Source organism: Podarcis erhardii (genome assembly GCF_964252035.2).
Source record: "Podarcis erhardii genome assembly, chromosome: 11".
Taxonomy (NCBI): domain Eukaryota; kingdom Metazoa; phylum Chordata; class Lepidosauria; order Squamata; family Lacertidae; genus Podarcis; species Podarcis erhardii.
This window is the reverse complement of record NC_138501.1, coordinates 37618014-37633309: the sequence shown is the minus strand read 5'-3', so window position 1 is coordinate 37633309 and position 15296 is coordinate 37618014. Positions and strand designations below refer to the sequence as shown.

The following is a 15296-nucleotide window of genomic DNA, read 5'->3' as shown; positions in this document are numbered from 1 at the left end:
GACTAAGACTGTTGATGCAAAAGAATGCCAAATCAGCTCTTGCCATCAGCTACATGCACTGTTGGAGGACTTAATTGGGGGGATGGGAAGGAGAAAGGAGTGCCTAAACCAGCCCCCAAGACTACATCCCCATATCTATGAGGTGATCAGTATTGTCACTGATGTGGAAGCATGCTTGGAATGAACCACAGTTGCAAAGTGATTGCTGCCTTGAAATTCTATTCTGTCTCCACCTCAGCAGCCTTTTACACTCCCAGCAGGATGATGCATATATAAACACCTCTTTCTTTGTGTATCATTAGCTGGATCAGGTTAATTTTAAGTTTAAGATCTGCAAATTGTTCAGAATTTATGAAAGCAAACATGCATCTGCAACCATACAAAATGGGGAAAGCAACTGAGTAACTTAAGAGTAACAACAACAAGAAACAGTAGAGAATACTATACTGCTTCCAAGCAGGGGCTTAATCTGCAAACAGGTTGTGGAGAGATCACAAATGGGGTGTTGGGAGCAAACTTTAAAAAAAAAACTTTTTTGATCTTCTCCAGAAAGGAAAAATCTGAATTAAATCAGGGTGGGCATTTTTGATCCCTCTTTGTTTCTCTTTATGTATTTCCATAAGTCATTAGATTTTGGGGGGGACCAATATTAAATGATAATCTCAAAACATTTTATGAAATATCTGCAACTGGATTTCCAAGGGTTGATATATTACAGCAGGAATGTCCAACCAGTAGATCACAATCTACCGGTAGATCCCCGGCTGATCATGGTAGATCGTGGGATCCTTATTGTGTAGAAAAAGTTACGGGGGGGAGCTAAAAAAACCCTGTGCAATCCACATCAAAATGCAAGTAGATAAATAGGCACCCTCCCTTCAGATGTGAAGGAAATAAGCAGCTATCCTATCTTTAAAACACATCTGAAGGTAGCCCTGTTCAGGGAAGTTTTTAATATTTAATGATGTACTGTTTTTAACATTTGATTGGGAGCCACCCAGAGTGGCTGGTGAAACTCAGGCATATGGGCGGGGTATAAATAATAAATTATTATTATTACTATTACCGCTCCGGCGGGAAGGTAAACGGCATTTTCATGCGCTGCTCTGGTGCGCCAGAAGCGGCTTAGTCATGCTGGCCACATGACCCGGAAGTTGTACGCTGGCTCCCTCGGCCAATAAAGCGAGATGAGCGCCGCAACCCCAGAGTCATCCACAACTGGACCTAATGGTCAGGGGTCCCTTTACCTTTTTTAATCCTCTCCTGAAAAAGGCTCAACAACTCTGGGCAATCAACCCACCCCACGCACACTCCTCCTCCCTCCAATGACAATGGGTAGATCACTGCCAGTTTTTTAAAATACTGGGAGTAGATCAGTCTCTTGAGAGTTGGATGTCCCTGTATTACAGTATAAGTGTACATGTGACACTTTCTAATCTGATGAGACACAGTTATGAGAGGTCTGTAAAAAGCACCACTATTGCTCATAAGCAGCACTGTGACATGAGTTCCATATCACTGCATGACATACATAGTTTAAGGCACAGTCTGACACAGTGATAGTCTTTTGAAAGTATGTGTTTGCTTTCTTCAAGTGCCTGGGCTGATGGATGCCATTGTATAAATTGCAAAGCAGATGTCATCAAGCCATATAAAACTTCCTAAGCAGCTTATATTTATAAGCAATCACAAAAACTGTTCCTGACAGTATATTGTTTCTGCATGTTATACTAAGCAATTTGAAAATATTTTCTTTTAAAGTTCTTAAGGCCAGTGAACAATAATGCTCCCCATTCCAAAAGTATCGTCCTTCAAACCTTATGAACAGCAAGATTAGATAGTCAAAACCACCCAGTGAACAAAATGTTTACAAGGCACTTCTATTTTTAGTTCAGCATGAAGTAGATCACATGAGGTTTCCCTTCAAATTAAAAGACATACATTGTGTACCTAACCTTATTAAAGTTTCACATTTTATTCACAACTGTTGAGAGCCTTGCCTCCTATCATCTGTTACCCCCCAAGGGAAGGCCTTTTTTGGCTTGGAGAAAGTGGGGGAGAGTGGCAAAGAGAACCTGACACCAAAATCTCAGACACATTGGTAGAATAAAAACCTAAAGGTGGATAACTTAGAAAAAGATGTTTTTCGTTTTGTTTCTCCATCTTCCACTAACTTAAGTAGACATCTATTCATTGAAATCAAACAAAATTATTTGCACACAAGACTTAAGTATTTCAATCAATGAGTTTAGCACTTTGAACTGAAAGATACTTCACAACAGATTTTTTAGTAAATCAAGCCTTTTCACAGTTCTGATTCTTGGAACTGAAGCTAGTGTTATCTGCAAAATCCACATATTAATCTGATTAGCATGGAAAAGGAAGTGACTTTAAATGTATTTCATCAGTCATTTTGGCTTGTAGTTCTTAGATAATGAAAGTAAATCAGCTGACATATTTCACAGCTATACAATCATTAAAAAAATACAATCATTTTTAAAAAGAAGCTTTAAACAGTACCTTGTTCACATTTAAGAAAGTTCAGCTGCTCTCAGTTCCCCAGAGAAACTGATTGATGCAACTTAAATCTTAGAATGTGGTAAGAAGAATTTGCTTAATAGCAACAGTACAAATGAAGCAATTTAGAAACAGAGGTAGCAAAAATTTTAATACGTACAATGTGTTACCTCCCTTATAGTACCATTCGTTTCTGACATGTGCTACTATGTTCTCCCACTGTATTTTATCAGGAAAAAATATTAAAGGAATACTAGTGGGAAGAACTGATGTACCAACAGAGGTTTGTTTATAACAAAACTATAGATTAGTGGTGGACTTCCCCCCCCCCCCACAAACACACACAATTACTGTTAGCTTTAATGTAATCACATATAACACTTCATTGTGTGCAGAAATGCACTTAATAACATATTGTTGTGAGTTGGGGGGCAGATTCCCCTAGAAGTCCTGGGTACCAGATTCCTCTCCCCTTAATTTCTAGACTAAGTAAATGTATAAGATTACTAAATACTTGAAGTCTTCACCCAGATGTGAGACAACTTAGCAGTGTAAAAATTCAGACTGAATCAGTTTCCTGGCCTGGAATTGCCTGGGGAGAAAAACCATCTTGTAGTACAAGGAAGATAATGGGGAATTGACACAAACAGTTACCCTCCTCCCATGAGGGGATGATGAGCAGAGACAAAGGGCATGTTTAGGATTTCAGTGTTTGATTATGTAACCTGGGAGGGAGAGTTCCATGTGGGCAGTGGGTGGTGGTGCAGGCTGTAGGAAAACTGGCCTTTAAAAAAAGAGTTTTTGGAAAGGGGGGCAGACAGAACTCCATGTGGGGCTGGCTGGGAGAGGCTGTACACACAGACTGGGGAGTATGGCAGTCTTCTGCTCTGGGCCCAAGCTTGCTGAAGCTATGAGGGCAAAAACAAGATAGATGTACTCCATCAGGTGTAAATACGTGTAAATGAACCATATCTCTTCACCAGTCTGACCCATCTCTGCTTCTTGGCCTTCCTCCTTCCTTGCCTCAGTTTCTGCCTCTGATTCTGGACTTCTCTCTGCCACAGACTCTCCCAGGTCTATAAGCGCTGTTACCTCTTCACTTTCTGACACCTCCTCTACCCAGTCTTCTACTGCTTCTCCCTATGATCACTCATCATTGTTTCACCACCATTGTCCTGGGAGAGACATGGTGGCTTGGGCACGCGCAGGCTCCACACAGCCCAAATGGTCCACCCGCTGCCTTCCCCCCCCCCCAGCTGTAGGGCGGCTGAGTGGGAGGAGGCAGGCAGACTCTGGAGGCCCCGTGGTGCACCCTGCCCCTATGGGTAGTTCATGCTGCCCCAGGCACCCAAGCAGCTTCCTCCACCACTGCCAAGCTCTGAGCCTTCTTTGCTTCTTGGTTCCCCAGCTGGTTTCTCCCATCATTCCTCTGCATCTAGCCAGTCCATGACAAAGTTCTTTTTCACTTAGATTTCTAAACTAGAAAGTTAACTGTATTACTACTTTCAGTGCTTTTTTTTCTTGCTTTTTTTAAAAGAAAAAGAGATGCTGGAACTCACCATAAGCGCCTCTCTTGTTCTCTTATAATGGCAATGGCACCCACCTGAGAGGTGCCAGAATTGAGTTCCAGCTGAAAATAAGCCCTGACTACTTTCATATTCAGTCAAATAAATTACCCTCTTTCTTACATCACATTAGAATCTGTATTTCATCTGGATAACCGGACAACTCACCTTTTCTGTCTTAGAAGTACTGTACGATGAGAAATGCTGATGTACTTCCACTTTTTTAAACCCTTCTCATATCAAAACCACACATGGTATCAACTCTCAACAGAAATTACTTTTCCAAGTTCAAAATATCTGCAGAACTCTGGTTTCCAGGGAAATGTTCTGTTGTTACTCTTTCAAAATTCTAAAGCATATGGTTAGAGCAAAGCAAATCACCTTTCATAAAATACAGTGAAAACTATACTTTGAGTTATTATTTATAATGAACTCAGGAATGATCTCTGTGTGTGTCAGCACTAAAGTCTGCAAAATAGTATTTTGCTTTTCACTGGTAAACTGCCTTTTCATATTACAGTACTCAAGGTGGCTTATAATCCATAGAAATGAAGTAAAAATGTATTTTATTGAATAGTTTCATAACTTCATTTCTGACACCTCAAAGATGAGTCTGGCTCACAAGGGTTTTCAGGGCCAAATAGCACCTGATGCAAATTGCATCTTTCCCTCCTCCCATTGCTTTGGGGCAATGATTTTCAAAGGGACCACAACAAGGAGGAAAGTGTTGAGCCTCTCTCTGTAATCCTGAGCCAGACTGCCCCTACCCTGCCCAGCAGCTGCTGTCTGCATTTTTTAAAAGGTTCAAGAAACTTAGAGGTGCATTTCCATTGGCATCAATGGGAGCTTCTTTGTCCCTCAACCTCCATTTGACCACCCAAGATACTACATTGCCCATGAAGAAACCCTGTTTGAAAGTAGTAATATTAGGATAGGTAGAATTGAAATGTTTGTTTACTTTCATACACCCAGTGCCAGCCCACCCATGAGGTGGGGTGAAGCAGCTGCCTTGGGCAGCAGAAACCCCCAAGGCAGCACCCTTGTGGGTCCCCAGCTGGGGGTGCCCACAGCTGCTGGCAGCAGCACTGATTTCAGGCAAGATCTCATGAGATCTCACCAGAATCTGCCAGCATCATCACCACTTCATGCCACCACTGCACAACCTAGGTAAGGAATGCTTCAGCAGTGGGGGAGCAGGGCCTCATGTGGCAAAATGGGAACATGCCGTCCCTGCATATATCCATTCCCTTTTGCCTTCTTAACCCTTTTAATAAAATCTCTTAAAATTGGCTGTTGGAGTTGTTTGCAACCATCTCAAAGCGATACTTCCTCACATGCCTAGACTATTAGACTTCATGTTACATGTGTGTATCAGTGGGATGTCACCAAGGAAAGCAAGGTGCCCTGCTTCTGCAGGGACAGACAGGAGTGGGCTGGATGATCCCTCATCCCCATAATTAAAATCAGTCACTCACAGCCTTGAGAATTGTCCTTGCCTCAATAATAGAGGAAGGGGGACTGATGGCAGCAAATGTGTTTTGAGAGATTGGTGCTACTCCTCTTCCCTGGCATCCAAGTTGGTGTTCATCACTACATCTTGTTAAGAGGGAATTTCATAGTTTAAATATGTGCTGTGTGAAGAAATGCTTGCTTTTGTCTGAATCTTCCAACATTCAAATTTATTGGATGTCCCCTGTTCTAGTATTATTAGAGGGAGAAAAGTCTATTGATCTACTTTCTCCACACCATCAGTAATTTTATAAACCTCTATCAAGTTCCATTTTAGTCACCATTTTTCTAAGCTCAAGACCTCCAAATATTGTAACTTTTTTTTTACGGGGAAATTGTTCCCATCACATGATCATTTTGGCTGACCTTTTCAAGACTTGCAATATCCTTTATGAGGTGTGGTGGCTAGACATGTGAAGGCTCAGGGAAAGAAATTGAAAAATTGGGGGAACTTTCCCAGTCTTTCTGTTCTTTTTTTCTGCTCCTTCGCATCTCCAGTTGCAACCAGAATTGAATACAGTATTCAAAGTATGGTTGCACCACAGATCTGTATAATGGCATTATAATTCTGGCAGCTTTATTTTCAATCCACTTCTTGATTATCCCTAACATAGAATTTACCATTTTTATAACTGCTACACTCTGCACTGACATTTTCCTCTGGCTATCCACTACAACTGCAAGATCAAGTGCCAGCAGAAGCAAAAAGAAATAGTAGTAGTGTGGAGGAGCATGTGAGGTTTTGAGTTCCCTGCCTCTATATCCAATACATGCAGTATCACCAGGATAGAGCCATTTCTTTACACAAAGAATAAATTTCACAAGAACTGAAAGTTAAAAGTTACAAGGATAGCTATAGCTATTTCTCAAAATCAAGACATTCATGTTCAGCTCCAGCTCCAAAATCCAAGTTCTATTCAAATGTATAGAAGATAAAAATTTACTGGTGATCAAATATATTTCAGCATTCATTTTCACTGATTGCTGAAAGACCACATATTACGGTACAGTATATATTTTCTCTGCTTTTAGCCTGGTAGCTTGATTTTCTAAAACGTTTGGTGCCCCCTAGTGGCATTACATACATTAGTTTCTAAAGTTCTGTATGAAATACTAATACAATTAGAGCTAAATAAAATAATTTAAAATAAAGAAAGCCTATTCATAATGTACTGAAAGTATACTTTGTTTCTCCTGGAACTTTAAATCATGCTCTTTTTAAGTAGCACTACTTCCTTTGAATTCATCTAGTCCAGGGATGAGCTGTTTTACACTTGTTTGATGCCAAATCCCACAGAGAACACAGCAAGGATGGGGGTGAGCAGCAAGGCTAAGCACCCAAACCACAGATAGCTCAGAGTAAGCAATTCATTCCAACAAGGGTTGGAAGTAGCCTGAGGCCTTTGTATCCAGACTACTTCCTCCAGACTCCACCACCCTGTAGAGAACTCCAGAGCCTTAAGGGCCAATCCTCTTGCATGAAAACGGACACTCTCCCTGTGTATCAGAGCCTTTCTCCTGGTGCACTCCCTAAACTGCTGGACTGGTGATATATGGTGGGAGACGTCTGGCTTTTCAGGGGAAGGTGCTTGTGCAGGGCTGGGCTCTAGCCCTATGGGTCCCAGTGATCTGGGAGGTTTTTCTGGGGGCTGCTTTCCAACAGCCTCAGATGCAATGGTCTCATTATCTCCAGCAGTCAGCTCTGGCTCTGACCTTGATATGGTTCCCCATCTGGTGCCCCTGCAGCCCGCAATTGTATGTCCAGATCACTAATAAGAGTCAGGCAGGAACTCCAGCTCCGTAAAAATGGACACTGGTGAGTAATTAAGGCAGTTGCGCAAGAGTCACGGTTTCCCCAACTGATCTAGTCCAACACACACACATACAACCAATCTATCACAGTAGCCTATCACAGAATATTAACCAACAACAACATATTACCCTATCACAAAACTGAAATATTTTTGATGAAATATTTGATTCCATTAATTCAGAGGTATAGCAGATTAGTAGTAGCTATCCTGTGACTTGGGAGCCACACACAACTTTTGGGTTGTTCATTTCTCTTCCAGTTCCAAGCAGGTAAATAAAGTGATGTTTCAAGCCAACAATTTATCCTTGTTTTTCCTACACTCCCAGCAACATGCTAGATGTGAAGTGGAGAAAACATGGGGAAAGGTAACAGTAGTAGCAGAGACTGTAGCACACAAGTGTAGCTAGTGGCTACAAACCAAGCACCATCCTGTAAGAGAAAGAATGAATCATACTGCCTTGGCTCAGGAGTGTTATTATTACTGTATTTTTGCTGTCAAGGAGGGGAAGAGATGTTTACTGGATTTTCTGCTTCAGATTCCCAAATAACTAGCCTGGCTTGGATGCTCTGTTCCTTGATTTGGTGGGAAGCGGGGGTGGGGTACCATTTGCTACTTCGCTTCAGGCAGTAAAATGTATTTAGCCAGTCCTGCGGAAGAGGATCTTTAACTCTTTGCCCCTGCCATGGTCCTGTGTAGCAACAGCGGGAGTTTTCCTCTCATTATAAACAGGTTTATTTTGGTGGGAGGGGAGCTCCAATTTTTTATTAAGGCACAAACAATGAGTTAAAATTCCCCTTCCTTATAGTCCCATGCTGGTTTATCACCAGCTGCTGCCCCCAAGTTATTTATTATCTATGCAAGAACTAAAAATGTGAATAACATAAAGTTTAGTTCCACCCTGAGCAATGAACATACAATCTGAATTTACCCTGAGTCTGGCTACCACAACTAAATGTCTATTTCATCTGCTCACAAAGGCCTTGACACCTCGTTGGGAACATCCATTAAAAACATTTCTTTTGTGTTCTGTATAAAAGAAATAGGTATAAATATCTCACTGCTAATCGCAAATTGAATCAATATTTGATGGTATCATCTTGTTAACATTCCTGCTATTTTGGAAGCTCAGGGGTGAATGGCAGAACACTACCACCCAGACAGAAGAGGGAGTTATCAGCAGACTTGCTGGAACCCATGATTTGCAGAAATGCACAAAACTTTAGGGGAGAGGGAAAACAAAAAAACATCCCAGTCTGGAATGAGCATGTTCAATGGAATGGGGGGGGGGGCAGAAAAACAACCGGGAAGGGAAATGGAGTGGAACAGCCTAGAAAAAAGCATGGTTAACTGAACAGAAGTACTCCACAGTGCAACTTTTTGTTGCAGGTCCCACTTGTACCTTTTTTGTTGTTGTTGCACTGACCTTTGCCTTCCCTCACATATTGCACCTACCTTTTATCACCTCTTACTCATTACATGGTGTTTTAAAATGAACTCTGCAGAGGATGGACAATGTCCTTTGCTCCGCAAATCACCTAGCAATATGTTAAGTATTTATCAGAACTACATTCCACTGATTTCAATGCCATAGTTCTAAGTATGAAGGCTTAGAGTTGCAGCTTAAAGATTTCTATTTCAAACAGAAGGAATATATTGTGTTGATTTTAACACTTTGAACTTTATGTGTGGTGTGGTGTACTGTACTGGAGACCTTCCATAGAAACACTTTGTATGTATTCCATAATTTTAAAGCTCTCCCTGCACCAAATATCTTGCTGAGACTCACACAACTTTCAGAGCACTGCTGAACACAGAACAAAATTCCCAAAATTAACAAGTGCTCCCCTGTTCAGCCTGCTACTTGCTTATATGTTTCCAGGCAGCCCATTAATTATTCTTCCCCTGGAGCAAAAAACTCATGAGAGTGCTCTGACAACAACAGCAAATACCCATGATAAAACCAGTCAAGTTTATATCACTGGTGTTACTGAGGTTTTCCGATATAAAATATATATATATATATATATATATATATATATATATATATATATATAAATAGGTTGCTTTTTAACATATGAATGAAGCCTATTTATATTATGGACAGAGTGCAAACTCAAAGCCCATTTTCAGTATCCTTCCAACCCAATCCTTCCAATCCACAAAGTTATTTCTGCAGCTTTACCCTCTAACATTTTTCTAAGGTGGTCAATATTTACATTGGTGGGGAAAAAACCAGAGTATAACTATGTATCTACATGCAGCCAGGTCTATTGCATACAAAGTTCTATTCTGAAACTGTTATCTTGTACCATTACACAGTACAACACAGTATTAATGAGGTAGGGTGGCATACAACGTCCCCTCCATTTCATCCTCACAACAATCTTCTGCGGTGGATTAGGATGAGAGGTGGTAGCTAGCTCACGTAACTCAACATGATTTGTGGCTGATAGGGGATTTGAACCTAGTCTAAACCCATCACTAACCCCTTCACTGCACTGACTCTAAGTGTGTACATCCAGCCTAAATCAGGAGAGTTGCCACCACGTTGGCACCCTTGGAACTGTACAAAATCAGAAAGCACTCTCCCACCGCAGAGTCTTAGACTTGATAATAAAACCAAGCAGTTGCTTCTGCCTTACTGCCAGTAACCATCCTCAAATACAGACATATTCTCCTGTGCTCCACAACCAATTAAAATTTCTATAATTTCTACTACTGTTTTTCGTTATGTATACAGTCCCCTTTTTTATCCTGGTTATGCATACATTCTGATCCCCACCTTTTAGTCAAGGACTGAAGTTGGACATACTGCATTGCCATATGGAAACAGTGACCAATGTTATACTTACTACAAAAATGGAAGAGTATATGAGACCAGAGTTTTGAGGATGAACAAAATAAAAATTCCAAAATACAATACAAATTAAATGTCTTATACTAATAACAGTGTCAAAATAATTTTTGCATAACAAAAAGAAATTGTAAACAAATACAAAAATATCTATATAAGAAATATGTAACTGTGCGGTATAAGATAATCAACAGATAAAGTACAGCGAGACTAACTGGAAGTCATTTTTAATTTCTTGTTTTACAAGTTTTACAATCATTCACATCATTGGGAGTACAAAGGATGTTAGTTATAAGAATTGTGTTGTTTCATATATTGCTACTGTCTGTTTGTCAATTTATAGTTTATTTGATTGTATGTTGGTTTGTTTGCTTTCCTGGCATAAATGTATCTATTTTAAAACAATAAAGATATACACATTTCAACATTCAAAAAAACAAAAAACAAATACAGTCATACCTCGGGTTAAAGAAGCTTCAAGTTGCGTTTCTTCAGGTTGCAGACTGCCGAAACCCAGAAGTACCTGAACAGGTTACTTCCGGGTTTTGGCGTCACACATGCACAAAAGCGCCGAGTCGCAACCCGCGCGTATGAAGATGCACCGCTGCGGGTTGCAAACATGCATCCCACACAGATCGCGTTCGCAACCCGAGCGTCCACTGTACAAAAATCTTAACCTGCGGGCTTTATTCAGACAAAGTATCTATAAAATGAAATTAAAGAATGCAATCCAGTAGATTTACTAAAATAGAATAAATCAAGACATCCTTTAGAACACCTGAACACCACAAGCCCCTAGGGAACTGAAACTGAACTTTTTCTAGTTCCTTTTTCTTTTATTTTGTAATTAGAGATAACAGTCCAGTCCAGAGTGTAGTTTGAAAGCAGCTGGCACTTATAAGATGTCCTGACCTCCTGTGGAGGAAGAACAGAGTGATACAAACCGAATAAATACATATAGGTGGCATATTGTGTGTCACCAAGGTCAGTGTCATGATGGCATGCTCCCAACTATGCTTCAGATTTAATGGTACAGCACTAAACTAGAGATGCAGAAAGTTCTCATATTCAAACCCCACATCCCTAGTTTAAAAACATTAAAGTTCTGTATGTATTGCTTTTCTCATCATTGTAATGTTGCAGTGTTCAGTAAAAAAGTATCTCTTGATAGCAGCATTCCATGCAACTAATAATGGCGCATGAATCCTAATCCTTGCTGAGTCAGACAAGCCCAATAATCAGCTACTGAAACTGTCAGTTAAAGGCAACATAGTGTTATACAATGCAAAACACCAGCAATTCACATTCCCAAGCCTTGAAAATTCAAGGACTGAAGCGGGGAACAATGTACTGCCATATGGAAATTTTAATGAACCCAAGCATCATATAATACAGTATAATGCAGTATAATACAGACCCCACAATTTTCCTATAAAGCAATTCCCCCACCCCTGAAAAAAATATGCCGTGCAATGATAACTAAAGAAAAATAATGAAACATATATAAATAGCTTTCCAACTTAGAAGAGTCCTAACTTCTGTGATGAGAGTAAATAATTAATAGCTTTTGCTATTAAAACTACAGGTAGCGACAATTTTGCATGAGTTTCGTTACTGACACCCCCCAGCCCCACACATTTTTTCATTAATTTTTTCCACATTCCATTCAATTTACTCATACAATCATAATCATCTACTTCCCTCCCCCCCCCTTTCTATGGCTCTATATATTTACCCATTACAACTGCATATTCTGGTTATTCCATATGTTTTATTCTCCTTCCTCTTCATTATATCTTTATATACTTTAAACGGCTGAATTTACTCCAGCCCTGCTGACATTTTAATCTGTTTAACATGATTCTTCAGCTATTCTGCAAACATTTTCTACCCATCCAGCCCTCTTCCTGGTCTAAAAAAACCCACACATTGGCGGTCAAACATCAATTTTATGTGCACAAAATGGTTGCTGCCTGTACTTTGGAAGAGCCTCAGTTAGTAACAGAAAGCAAATCCTACCTGGAAGTGGGAGTTCATGTTTTGCCTGGAGAGTGGGGGAAAGTGCATGAGAAATCCTGGTTATGTCCAATGTTGGCCTATGGGAAGCACATGCTTGCAAGACAACGAAGGAAATTCCTCCTATTCAGTCATTTGTAGGATGCAGAAAGGAGGCTCAGTGTGGCTTTATGCTTGCCCATGTACAAGCCTAGATGTGGAAAAATAAGTTTTTTTCTATTACGTTGGCTTATGTGATTGGAATTTTCCCCAGATCCCACTCCTAGTCTTGATGGTCTGAATTTCTATCTTCTTTGTCACAATTTCTGATTTTTTTGTATTCAATTTATATCATAACTGGTGATTTAGCTTTAGGCAGGGACTAGACAGAACAACCAGTCAGGATGCACAACAACCCCGAGTACTTTAAGGTTAGGCAGCCTCAGAGCCTTTAGACTACAAAAACGTTCTGCAACTACCACTATACAGATATATTGTAAACAATTAAGAACTGCATACAATGGTACCTCGGGTTAAGTACTTAATTCGTTCCGGAGGTCCATTCTTAACCTGAAACTGTTCTTAACCTGAAGCACCACTTTAGCTAATGGGGACTCCTGCTGCCGCCGCGCCGCTGGAGCACGATTTCTGTTCTCATCCTGAAGCAAAGTTCTTAACCCGAGGTACTATTTCTGGGTTAGCGGAGTCTGTAACCTGAAGCATATGTAACCAGAAGCCTATGTAACCCGAGGTACCACTGTACTCATGTTTGGGCTAAAGGTGGGTCCCAATTCTGGGCAGATCCATTGTGTCCCCATGCTGTTTAGCAGCTATATGAAACCACTAAGAAGTCACCTACACTTGGTTCCACACCTGGCCATCACACCTTGGGTTGCACTTAGTGTCTTGAGCCTAAGGTTGTGTTGGTCTGCTACCTACCTGTAACTTGAACTAAGGTTGTGATCAGTGATTTAGGGATGGTGGCAAATAGAGTGAAACTTAAATGGGTAAGAGAGGTGTTTATGATTGGGGAATCACCTGATCTAGGAGTAGGTTACAGCCTGCTTGGGTTCATAGATTGAAGGTAGTCTTGGCGCTAATGCTGTCTGTGAATATTCAACTGACAGGGGCATCTGGTGTCTTTTCCCAGTTTAGGTCTGTGATGATAGCTGAAACTTTTCTTGGTTAGCAATGATATGTGCATTTTAATAACATCCAATTCAGACTATTTCAATGTGCTCTGTGGGGGACTGCCTTTGAAAAGCATTCACAAGCTAAACTAGTTCTGAATGCAGCACCAAGAATATTAACAGAAGCTTACTACTTCAAGCATACCACGACTGCGTTGTGTCAGTTTCATTGGCTCCTAGTGGGTTTTCCAGCCCAATCGAAGTGCTGGTTTTGATCTTTACAGCTCTAAAGGAGCTGCAGTCTCCTAATGGGCTGTCTCGTCCCACACCTATCTTTTCACCCATCTTGAGCATCTTTCTCTCCGTCATCTGAAGTGTAGCCACTAGCCATGAAAGTCAAGGCATTTTTCGTAGGAGAATGTCCCACTACTCACAGTGGTGGCTGGTGCCTTTTGGATCTAGGAGGATGGAAAACACAGAGACCAGTGGAAGGTGGGGCCAGATGCCATGAAAGGCACAGCCAACTAATTCTAGTTTTGTCTCTGTCTATCCTTCTCACTAGGGGATGCGGGTGGCGCTGTGGGTTAAACCACTGAGCCTAGGACTTGCCGATCAGAAGGTTGGCAGTTCTAATCCCTGTGACGGGATGAGCTCCCGTTGCTTGGTCCCTGCTCCTGCCAACCTAGCAGTTTGAAAGCAAGTAGATAAACAGGTACCGCTCCAGCGGGAAGGTAAACGGTGTTTCCGTGCGCTGCTCTGGTTTGCCAGAAGCGGCTTAGTCATGCTGGCCACATGACCTGGAAGCTGTACGGCGGCTCCCTCAGCCAATAAAGCGAGATGAGTGCTGCAATGCCAGAGTCTGTCACGACTGGACCTAATGGTCAGGGGTCCCTTTACCTATCCTTCTCACTACTGAGTTTCAGAAAGGCAACCTGAGACAAGGAGAAGGAAACTATCAGACAGGGTGACCCACGAAGATGGTTACTGTATAAGTAAGAAGGCAGCTGGGGGGGACGGGGACTGAGGTTATAGGACCAACCTAATAGATTATCCTCCCTCAGTAAAGGTGCTGCTGTTTTGGAGATTAAAATTGTTTGTTTTTAAGCATTATTTCAAAAATTGTAGCTTGCCATAACTCCAGTAACTAGTTAAATAAATCATTTCTGTCCTAATTTTCTATAAAGCAACGTGAAACTGTAAGCATATGGATTTAAATAGCTATTTGTATGTAACGCTGCATATATTAATACGTAATAATAATAGTTGCAAACCAATCCTGCGAGTGTTTACTGCAGAGGGAATGCTACTATGCTCAGTGGGACTGCGCAACTCTGAATTTCAGCCAAATAACCCAATCCTAAATTTACCCGTAAGTAAATTGAACTATGTTGTGGAGGATTGGGGGGGTACGTGTGTGCCATTCCCTAGTCAGGGTCGCAGCTCACGTTGGTGACTTGTTGTTTCTGTTGTTCTACCCGCCTAATTCAGGTCTCTCGGCACTTTTCCTGAAGTAAATACCTCCTCAGTTTCCCGCCTTCTTCCCTCTCTCGCGCGCGCTCTCTTTTCCCTCAAGCCTTTCGAATGCAGCGGCTTCTCCCAAGGCAAACGCCAGAGGGCAGGCGGGGGCCACGGGAAGCACAACCCCCAAACGGCAGCCCGCCCCCTCCCTCTTCGCCCCCGGCCCAATCGATGGGGGCGGCAGCTCTGCGCTCGGCTCCCCAGCCCTTGCCTCTCGGCTCTGGATTAGCAAAACTGGCGACGTGGGACAATCCCCCGGGCCCGGCCCCTTCTACACACACACGCACGCACTCACACAAACACGCGGGGGCGCGGGCGCGGGCACGCACTCCTCTCCCTCCCTCCCTCCCTCCCTCCCTCTGCCTTTCTCGCGCACACCCCTCCGCCCAGCCAG

At 41.8% G+C, this 15296-nt stretch overlaps 1 protein-coding gene across 1 annotated transcript in view; it reads right to left on the bottom strand.

Annotated features, from left to right (window-relative positions):
- Positions 1–15224, bottom strand: part of ARL15 (ARF like GTPase 15) — a 100977-nt gene extending 85753 nt beyond the window's left edge. The window contains exons 1-2 of the mRNA XM_081881698.1: positions 14830–15224; positions 12279–12465 (exon numbers count right to left, since the gene is read on the bottom strand). Coding sequence (XP_081737824.1) covers positions 12279–12326 — 48 coding nt within the window. The 5' untranslated portion in view covers positions 12327–12465; positions 14830–15224. The remainder of the gene's footprint in view (positions 1–12278; positions 12466–14829) is intronic.
- Positions 15225–15296: the final 72 nt, after the last annotated feature.